Genomic DNA, 10,475 nt, shown 5'->3' on the forward strand with positions numbered 1-10,475 from the left:
CTTCTCCTTTCCCACACAGCTACATTTCCCCAAAACAAAGGGCTCTAAAGTTGCTCTGGCAATCGGCTGCCTGTCAGGGGCTTCTAACACTGTACAACCTGGCATTAGCCCCTGTAGATATTTGCCTCGATTTTTCCTTCCCCAAGTGACAAAAGTCTTCCCCTAAGCTCAGCAGAGATCAGGTTTGCAGGATATGGTGCAGAAAGCAGCTCTCTCATCCCAGGAACTGTGTGGGCTAAAAACAAGCCCCTGCCAAGCAGCAGCAGGATGCATCACTAGTTGCAATGCGAGGCAGTGGGGAGGAGGCTGGAGCAGGCAGCCAAGCACCCCTCCCACTCAGTCTGGGAACAGATGGAGCACGCTGAGAGCTCTGTGCCTCAGTCAACCCTCTCTTCTGGAAGAAGAGAGTTGGTTCCTCGTGTCCTGCTTGGCTCCCACAAGGACTTCCAAGTCTCTTGCAGGAAGATTTTTGTGGCTCTGGGCAGGAGGAGCTGGAGGCTGACTAAGATGGTTCCTCACTCCTCCAGGCAGAAACCGGGCTGCAAGGATAATTGCTCTGCTGGGGCTGGGCAGGAGGGCTGCACTGCTGGGATCTTTCCTGGTGGCTCTCCAGCAAGGGTGGAAAGGCAGCAGTGCCAGATGAAACAGGGATTTACTGTGCAGGATCCTACACTGTAGTGAATATCACTAGCAGTCTTCCAGAGAAGCCTCCCTTCAAGCAGGAGAGCACAACATCTCCAATTTGAGGCACTCTTACATGACTCGGGGGGAGCACAGGGCCAGGGCTTTCTGCTAGCCAGAGCATGCAGGCAAACAGGGAGGGAGGAAGGGATGTTCCTGTTAGCAGGTGTATCACTGCAGGGAGAGGAGCTGATTCCTCACAGGCACTTCTTAGTTCTGGATCACTCTCTTTTAGACTGAGTTCTTCAGTGTCTGGGACTTCTTTGTACCCAGGACAAGCTATGAAACAGGTAGAGGGTACCAAGGACAAGCCCTGCACACTGCAGACAAAGCACCCTGGCAGAGCTGGGGCTTTGTGCCAGCCAGCCATCTCCTCTGCTAGGCTAACATGGCTGCTTGAAGCACAGCAGACCCCAGGCCAGCGCTGCAGCACGAGCCCTGCCTGTCCCCATTTTCTGTGCCTGTGTGCTGCATGCAGAAAGGAGGGGAACGCAGTCTCCTCCATCCCTGCTCTGTGCAGTGGTGCCACAAAGCCCAGGGGCTTTGTATCTGGGCCATGCTACATATAGCATCCATGGGGCTTCACTGGGTTCCCAGAGGCCATTCTGTCTCTCCAAACAAGGGCAAAGCTCTTCTGTAGCCTCCCTTTCTTGTCCCCCAAAGATGGGGTGGGAAGGGCCCAGGTTTGGTTTAGTGCAATGAGAAGCATGAGTCCTTAGCAGCCCTTCTGCTAACTGGACCTCTGGGGCTGTGGGGGGGATGTGGGGATGTGCAGGGGCAGGCGCTGCACTGTGAGGCAGGTGAGTATTTCTGCCAGTCAAGCCTAGAGCTGTGGTCTCTGCCAGATCCGCCAGATCAATAACACCAATTCTCACATATGCCCTCCCTCATTTCTTTGTCCAGTAACTCCCCAATGCTAATGGCCTTGGAGAGGATGCCGGGAGTCTCTTCTCAGGAGTGCTGCCCTCTAATCCTGGTGGCTGGGACCTCACGTCTTCCCTCCCCAGCAGTTAGCAGTGGGGAAGCAAATGGTTGCTGGTAGGAACCGGCTGCTGTTTGGGCATCTTGCTGTCAAGTTTTCAGCAGGACCCAGAGTGTACTGCTGTGCAGTGATTCATGAGCAGGAGGAAGAGACACTCTCTTCTTTCTGTGTTTTGGGGTAGGCTGAGAGCAGGGGGGAGATGCTCCTCTTGGGAAGTATGTTCACCCACCTTCCTTCTAGAAGAAAGGCATCCCCTGCAGCAGGATGTCCTTGGCCAAGGCCGGGTTTTAATTGCTGCAGCAGCACCAGACACCCAAATCATGGTCCTCCTCAGTGCCTGTGCTCCCAGCCTGCTGCCTGCAGCTACTGCGGATGGTCCTTGAGCTACTGGGAGCAGTGATGCCCCAGACACACTCCAGTGGAGCAGAAGGACTCCACGAATACCTCAGTTGGGGGCAGTTTGGCTGATCTCAGCTCCTAAGAGGGCTGTCTGTGCCCTGCCTGTCTATCTGTCCTGCTGCATCGACCCACACTTGCTGGTATCTGCACTGCCGTGCTGCACTGTTTCTGTTTGGTTACCTCCTTGCCCCTCTTTGTGCTTTTCTACCTGTCTCTGCCTGACAGCTGTCACTGCAGAAGTTGCCTGTCCCCCCATTCTGTTTGTCTGTCTGTCTGCCATTATTAGATTTTCTTGTCCCCACTGTTTTCCTTTAGCCACTATCTAGAGGCCTCTGCAGTAGGTGCAACTTGGGGATTGATTTTCTCTGGTTTATGGATGGCAGCCAGGCTGCAATCTGCAGTGACGGGACTATTCAGCTGGGCAAACTCTGCAAGGAGCCTCCTGCAAATACCTAGGCAGGATGTTTGCTGCCAGCACTGCCCAGAAACTGCACAATCATGCCTGCCTGTACAGCATGACCAGAAAGAGGTTTAAAGTGATCTGAAATCTCTAGCAATGGGACTTGGGCAACTGCATGCCTCCAAAAGCCAGTCCTTTGAGCTTAAATTCCCTGGTTTCTTATGCAGTCGAGTGGGGATGCAGAGGAGACACAGCTTGGGGAGGTGTAGGACTAGATGCAAAAGGGCCCTGTGTGTGCACATGGCTACATGTGCTGCCCCACATCACAGCTGTGTTTGGATGCCGGATCTCATGCTTGGATTTTTTGCACCCTGACAATGTGGCAAGACATCTCTTGTGTTTGTCTGTTTGCACTGCATCGATCTTCTTCCAGTTGACTTAATGGTGGCTTTCTGTGTCAGGTTTTCATGCCTTTAATCCCATCCTTAGCAAGCACTGTGCCATCCTGGGTCATCAGTATAGTTGTGTTGCTGTCCACATGCAGCTGTGTATGAGCCCACAGCCTGGGTGCATTCTATACCCAGATGCCACGACAGATAGGGTCAGGCCTTTCCCTCCTCATGGCAGCACACTGGGAACTCTGCTGCACACTCCCTGGGCACTGTGGGCTCTCCAGCCAGCCTGGGTGTCTGGTCCTGTTTGGGGCAGCACACTCAGAGCCCGCATTTTGCAGGATTTGCAAAACCGCATTGCACAGCCAGCTTGCAAAACCTCAGCACTCGAATATCACCTGGGATCAGGTTCTGCTGGAGCAGAATATGGCTTTTCATATCAACTTTCACGGTGCCAGCCCTTTTTGCAGAGCCCAGCCAGGGGGTGTAGGAGGAGGTGAGGACAGGGCAGGCCATCCTGCGTGCCTCTGCTGCTTCCCAGGGTGCCTTTGGACCCAAACTCTCAGGGAGAGCAGCTCCCTGATGCTGCCCTCCTCTCCTGTCATCTCCACGTTGCCCCAAGAGCAGGTAAGAGACCCTTTTGCCAGGCTGCTTTCCAGGTCCGAAGACACTTTGCCTGTGCAGAAGCAGCTCTGCTTAGTTCCTTCCCAACCCCATGGTGATGGGAGCCTGTGGCAAGCAAGCCCGTGTTTGCATCCTCACTGTCACCAGCCCTGGGCCTAAAACCTAAGGTGTGTGGCTGGTGGCATCACAGAGCTTCAGCTGTGTCTCCCACTATTCCCAGCATTGTTTCCCACATAGGGGAGACCTATGTTGCACAGGTCTTTGGTGACTTGGTGCAGGCTGGCCTTGTTGGGCACCTGAGCTCTACTCATTTGGGGAGAGGGAATAGTTCCCCCCTCTTCAGCAAAGCCCAAGCCAAGCTCTTCTTTCCACTTCCGAAACACCATCTTTTCCCAGCAAAACAACTCCCATGTTTCTGGGGAGGATGTGGGCTGGCAGCTTTTCTGCAAAATGTGATGTTCCCATGGCAATGGGGATCTGTCACCCTTTCCAGTCTGCAGAAAGATGGAACCGAAGCAGGGAGGGGGAATAAGGGGGCCGAACAGCACCCCCTGCACCGGTAATGCCCTGGCCGGGCCAGGCTGAGGGGCTACCCCGGTGATACCACCCATGCTCCCCTATAAGGGGCTTCCTTCCTCCCCGGGCCCTGGCGCCCCGAGGTTGGGCTGAGCCCCCCGGGCTCGGGGCGGCAGCAGCCCGGGGCGGGGGTGGGGGCAGTCCCGCAGAGGCAGCCCCCCCCGCGCCGCAGGGCCGGGGGCCGAGCCTGCGTGACGCCGCCCGGCACTGATTTGCTGGGGCCGCCCGCCCGGCCCTTCCCAAACTGCGGGAGCGCCGCACCGCCCACAGCCCCGCCGGGCAGCAGCGCCGTGCAGCAGCGGGCAGCGCTGCGGGCAGCACCGCGGGCAGCACCGGACAGCGCCGGCAGCCCCGCGGGCGGCAGAGCGGGCAGCACCGGACAGCGCCCAGCAGGTAGGCACGGCCCCGCCCGGCCCGGGCAGCCGCGGACCGGGCAGCCCCGGGGCTGCGGCGCGACCTTGCGGGCTGCCGCCCCCGCCCCATCGGAGGCCGGGGGAACATGCCGCCGGCACCGCGGGACGGCCGCCGGGAGGGCATGGGGAGGGTCCGCAGCCCCCGGGAGAGGCGGCAGCACCGGGGGAGCCGCTCGTCCCTGCCCGGCGGCGGGATGCTCTGCCCGCCCCTGGGCGCCGGGGAGAGGTTATAGAGGCGGCGGTCAGCGCGGGAGACGCTCTCAATTTTTTTGCGTGGGCACTGGTGCCCCCCTCCCTAGGAGCGGGACTGCGGCATTCCTCCTCTGTGGGCACGCCTGTGCGCACGGACGCAGCCCGCTCGTCTCGCCCCGCTCCTCCGCACGCGTACCCGCTCCCTGCAAGAGGGGCAGCTGGTGCCCCGACCCCTCCGGGGCTCTTGGTTCCTTTCAGCTCATCAGTCTGACTCTCTTCTTCCCTGACGCCTCCACCACCCCCGCTGCCCGTTCGTCACCCTTAGCTTGTCACAGCGGTGGGCACAGAGGTAGCACGATGGTGTGGTCCCAGCAGGTGGTAGAGACCATGCCAGAAAGCTTTGCTCTGCAAGGGCTGGAGGCTCCCTAATGCTGCTGTTCTCGTGAGTCCTCTCCCTACGCACAGCCCCTGGGATCATGCAAGACCAAGGGTTACCTGGCCAGCTCTGCTCCTAGCACCACTGTCCGGAGGAGAGGAGGGATATAGGTGATCCAAGGGCTCACGAACCCAAAGCCTAGAAGACCCACATGCTTTTGCATATAGATGGGAATAAGTCCCCCTCTCTGGGAGGTTATTTGCACTGATCTTCTGGAGGAAAGCCTGTCTGTGACCTAGATTGTGTCCCAGAACATTCAAAGAGGAGTGGGTCAGAGCTGGGAAATGACAAAGCAAGGGACAGGGTCCAGTTTCTAGGAACCCAGAGGAGATGCGGGTAATCTCTTCCATCATGCCTTTGCCCCCATTTGCAAGCTCTTGGTTGTCAAGATCAAACAGAAAGATATTTTTCTTCCTGGCCAGGGTTTGGGGTTGTGGATAAAGAGATCTTTTACAGCTCCAGGGTGAGCAAATGTGCTTGGTATTTCCTCCTAGAATGTTATATGAAAGACCCAAAAAATGTTAACAAGAAAAATGCAGCTGGCTGCAGTGCAGGCAGTTCCTACGTCTTCTCTGGATGCTTAGCCAGGCTCAGAGGGAGAAACCTGGGGGTCTGCTCTTCTCTCTGCCAGCCTGGAGTCCCACAGGAGTGGTAATTCACCACCCCGGCTTGGACCTGGCCCACATCCCCAGCCTGGAGGACCAACTGCAGGGCGGTCTGCGTGTCCTTCAGTCCTGGCATCTGCTTTGCTGCTCCCCCGCCCTTTCTCTCCATTCCGCATGTCTGCGGCTGGATTCCCCATGCGGCTGCTTGGCTGGGTTGCAAACCTTTAATTGATTCCTCTTAGCTGGATTGGACTGTAGGCAGCCCTAGGGTTTTCACGGCACGTCTGCAGGCCCTTTACCAACACAGACCAGGAGGCAACCTGAAGGGAGACAGGCACTGGGCCAGAGACGCAGAGGGTGGACTCTGCCACCCCACAACCCTTACATCCTGTGGCCGGGCAAGCTCCACTCAGCCTCTGGAGACATGGTGCCACCTTTCGGCAGTCTTGGCTCCCTGTCCAGCTGCTGTGTCCCTCCTCGCTGGTCTTGGCCCCTTTCCCTCACTGCATCGCAATGAGTCATCTTTGGTGAGCTCACCCGCTGGAGCTGGAGAGGGGCTGGCAGGCCTGGGGAGATGCAAAGGTGATGCTGGGAGACACAGAGCTCCTGATCCCTTAGCTCGTTGCAGGGCCAGCCGATCCCTGCGCAGTGGATTAGATGTCACGATGAGAAGCAGGCTATTGAGCATCATTTGTGCAAGAAGAGGCAGCCTGCCTGCCTGTGCCATGTGTGCCTGTATCCCCGAGTGCCCACCTCAGAGTGCTGGGGCATTGGCCTGCCTGACTGCTTCTCTCTCTCCCTGCCCAGGCTCCCCTCTCAGTGACGGCCACCGTTGGGCACCTCAGCAGAGAGATGAACCCCACCATCGGCATCGCTGTCATCCTGACAGGTACAGATGGCAGATGCAAATCTCTTCCCTGGTCTCCAGCGAGCTCAGCCCAGAGCAGCTGGCCAGGGGCTGCATGGCATCTCCAGTGCTCCCCGTTCCCCATCCAACCCCTGCTTGCCTCTCCCAGTCCTCCAGGCTGCCAATTGCCAGATGATCAAGGACCTGAGTGCCTGCCTGCTGGGCCAGAGCCTCCGGGTGGATTGCCGTTATGAGAACAAAACCAGCAACCCCCTGACCTACGAGTTCAGCATCACCAAGGACAACAGGAAGCATGTCATCCACAGCACCATCAGTGTGTCCGAGAACATCTACCGGAGCCGAGCCAACGTCACCATGCACAAGAACCTGGTGTGCCTCTACCTGCAGAGCTTCACCACCAGCGATGAGGGTGTCTACATGTGCGAGCTGAAGGCCACCAACGACTACACTGGCAACCAGATAAAGAACATCACTGTCATCAAAGGTGAGACGGGCAGTGGCACCTGGCCTCAGCCCCTGCTTCCCACCTGCTCCTTGGCTTGGCAGGGTCAGCAGAGAAATGCACAACCCCCTATGGCATCCCCAAACCCTCCCTGAGTCCCATAAACATTTCCCAGCTGGGACACTACAAGCAGAGCAGTCAGCCCCAAAGATGGACTTACTGTGCCCCATCCTACACTGCTTACCCCTGCCTTTTTTGGGTCTTGCCTCAGGGGCACTGCCCACGTGTCCTCCTAAAGGTTGTGGGTGCTTCATAGTCAGTCCCAGCAGAGGGGATGAGTCTGCTGATGAAGGACTGAAGAGGTATGTTGTGTGGAGCAGGAGCACAGTGAGGATTTTGCCACACTTATGTCTCACAGGAGCAGTCCTGCGGTAGCAGAGCACTTCATCTTACCTGCTGCCCATCCCCTTGTCACCTCAGTCAGGCACAGAGTTATGTTTCCGAGGGTCTCTGTGCCCCCAAAAGCTTTGCTGCTATGTGGGCACAAGGTGGGAGGAAATGAGCCGGGGATGGGACTTGGTACATTTCTGTGGCAGAGAAAAGGCAAGAAGCTGAGTCCCAGTACCCCTTATAACACCCAGCCTGGTCACTGTTCCTGGGCGATTTCATTGTGATTCTTCTCTCCCTCCCCATTCCCTGTCCTCACAGACAAACTGGAGAAATGCGCCGGCTTCAGCCTCTTGATCCAGAACACTTCATGGCTCCTGCTGCTTCTTCTTTCCCTGCCTCTCCTGCAAGCCGTAGACTTCGTGTCCCTGTGAAAGGAAAAGCACACAAACACACGCGCACGCACACACGCACACACCGAGTACCCCAGCAAACTCACCTCCCCGCCAGAACGCAGCCCCGGGAAAGAGAAGCTGAACCGTTCGAAACAAGTGAAACCTCTCTCCGTGTTATCTCTATATAGCCGTATATCTAATGCTAACCACCATCCTGTGCTGAGACCTGCCATCACACGCACACGTGCCCTGCTCTGAAGCATGGTGGCTTTGCTAGGCAGTGTTGCTTCTCCCATCGCGCCTCCCTGCTCGGTAGGCTGGCTGGTTTGCTCGTGCTGGGAGCACTGAAGCCTCAGCCCCACACAGCCCGCTTCTCCCATCCCTTTAACTTTTGGGGTTTGCCTTTTCTCAACTGGGGAAAAACAGCTGGACTGGCAGGTAAGAGAGAGGTGATGCAAGAGCGTGCAGAGGTGCGGTGTGCCCACAGCCCGTGGAGCAGGTGAGGCTGCTGGTGTCCCCAACCTGCCCTGCCTACTAGTCGGGTGACAAACTGATTTCTCAGCCTGCTCCTCTCACCCTGAGTCACCCCAAGATGCCATGACTGGGAGGGAGCATGAGGCAAGTCCTGTCTCAGAGCAAGCAAGGAAGACAGAGGGAGCAAGGGAAGCATGGGATGATGCTGGGCCTGGCCAGGATAGGAAGAGAGAGGGGATCAGGTCTGGGAGACACCCATCAAATGCCCCTGCCTCCTTAGGGCTCTTCAGGGGCCCTGGGAGGGGGCTCACTGCAAATGTTTTTCCTTATCGGTTTTTCACAGCTCAGCTGGAAATGAAGCCTTCTCCAGACATCAGCTGGTACCTTTGGGCTGCTCAAGCCCAAGACACCACTTGCTCTCCCTGGACACCAGCCCTTAGCTGTGATGAGAGAATTGCTGCCAGCAGCCACTTGAGTGGAGGCAAGCAGAGCCTCTCTGAGCTAGCCACAGCCCTGCCTTTGCCCCTGTTCCCTCCCCGAGGCCCCTGGAGCAGGATCCAGGCATGCTGGTGGGGAGGAGCATGACCCCAAGGTCTCTGCAGGCACCCCTCTGCACCGTCACCCTGTTTTCCCCAAGGTAACATCTAGGGGCTCTGACCCTTCCTCATGGCACACGTCCCAGTGCCTGGCCCTGGGTAGGCTCAGCAGCCTTCTGCCAGCACAGTCTTCCTCCAGTCCCACCATGCTGCTGGGAGGAGCCCGTGTGCCCCCTCCCTTCTCCTTTTCAGCATTTCCCTGTCTCCATTTGAGAGCAGAAAAGGGCCTAATGCCAGCCCAGCTATTGGCCACCCAGGACATTCCCAGGGGTCAGCGAGAGCGGGGAGACGGATGCCAAGCACAACCCACCTCTGCCAGCCCAAGCCTGCCCGATGGCCCATGGAACCCTGAGGAGCCAGTAGGCTGCTGCATCCCCAAAACCTGGCAGCTCCTGGGCAAGGAACAGCCCAGCCAGCTCTGGGGAGAGAGACCAGCGGGCCACTGCTCCTGCGCGGGTGGGCACGGTGGCAGGGGAAGGTGCAGGCAGGACCATCGGGTCCATGGGGTGAACCGCAGTCCCGCTGAGCAGCCTGGGCTGTGCCACCATGGCTGAGAGCAATTCACAGCAACTGCTCCCCACTCCTCGCTCTTCTCCAGACACCACGAGGTGCCTCCTAACCCCATGCCCATCCCTGCCTGCTCGCTTGCTGTCTAGTGCTGCTGAGGCCGTGTAGAGCTGAGGTCTGGCTGCGTCCAGCTCCCTGGGCTTGCTGGTGAGCGCCGGGGCAGGCGCGGAGCCCAGCCAGCACAGCACGGATGCGTCTCGAGTCTCATTTTTTTTTGTGAACATTTGTAGTTGTTTCCACAGCTTGTTGTAAAAGAAATTCTGTTAAAGGGAGGGGGGGGAAAAAAGAACCCTGTGAAAGGCAACAACAAAAAAAAAACCTATCCTCCAGGAGTGTTCCTCTGTTTGCATGATAGAGCCCTGGGTTGTGTTTTGGAGCTACAGCAACCTATGTGTGTGGTGGCAGGGCAAGGGGCTGTGGCAGGGCTGGGCTCAGCCTTCAGCCTTCTGGCAGGGGGGAGTCTCCCTTCCCAGGCAGCCCCCACCCCGCCTCCCCTCAGGCCTCCAGCATCCTGAGCCCTGTGGAGGGAAGCTGACAGGGTCAACATGCGCCTTCCCTGGGGGGCAACCCCATCCTGTCCACCTGGAGCACAGACCCTTGTGCCCCCATCCCATTGCTGCCCCTATCCCCCCCTCCATTGTGGGGGCCCCCAGCTCCTCCCATTGTGACCTCAGGGCCAGGGCTGCCCACCATGCTGGCAGGAGGGCAAAGCATGGTAGGTATGAGCGGGCACCCAGGGGCCCAGCCGTCCTCCGAGAAGGGAATTTCCAGGGCTGGGAGTGCGTGTGGGAGCAGGACTGGATGCGCGCATGTGCTGAAGCTCCCAGCCCCAGGGCAGTGTGCCTGTCATTCCAGGGTCCTTCTTGCACACCCCTGTGCCTGCGTGCTGCCTGTGGAGCTGCAAAGGGGCCCTGCATCCTCTAGGGCAGCTGGGCACTGCTCCCTGCCTAGGGTCAAGGTGCCGCCCTAGGAGCTGGGAACCGCAGGGCATGCTCACCCTTAAGTCTGACACCCGCAAACATCACTAGTGACCCCTTAGCAGGCTC

The 10,475-nt window shown here is 58.2% G+C and overlaps 1 protein-coding gene across 1 annotated transcript; it reads left to right on the forward strand.

Moving 5' to 3' along the window:
• Positions 1-4,285: 4,285 nt before the first annotated feature.
• Positions 4,286-9,758, forward strand: THY1 (Thy-1 cell surface antigen). Its single transcript, XM_065040282.1, has 4 exons — positions 4,286-4,447; positions 6,508-6,589; positions 6,717-7,052; positions 7,719-9,758. Exons 2-4 carry the CDS (start codon positions 6,553-6,555, stop codon positions 7,829-7,831), a joined length of 486 nt encoding a protein of 161 aa, XP_064896354.1. The 5' UTR covers positions 4,286-4,447; positions 6,508-6,552; the 3' UTR covers positions 7,832-9,758.
• Positions 9,759-10,475: the final 717 nt, after the last annotated feature.

Source organism: Columba livia, chromosome 24, assembly GCF_036013475.1.
Source record: "Columba livia isolate bColLiv1 breed racing homer chromosome 24, bColLiv1.pat.W.v2, whole genome shotgun sequence".
Lineage (NCBI taxonomy): Eukaryota > Metazoa > Chordata > Aves > Columbiformes > Columbidae > Columba > Columba livia.

Coding starts and splice junctions, on each gene's coding strand:
- THY1 (XM_065040282.1), top strand. CDS start 6,553: ATGAACCCCACCATCGGCATCGCTGTCATCCTGACAG. Junction 6,590..6,716: donor CATCGCTGTCATCCTGACAG/GTACAGATGGCA, acceptor TGCCTCTCCCAG/TCCTCCAGGCTGCCAATTGC. Junction 7,053..7,718: donor GAACATCACTGTCATCAAAG/GTGAGACGGGCA, acceptor CTGTCCTCACAG/ACAAACTGGAGAAATGCGCC.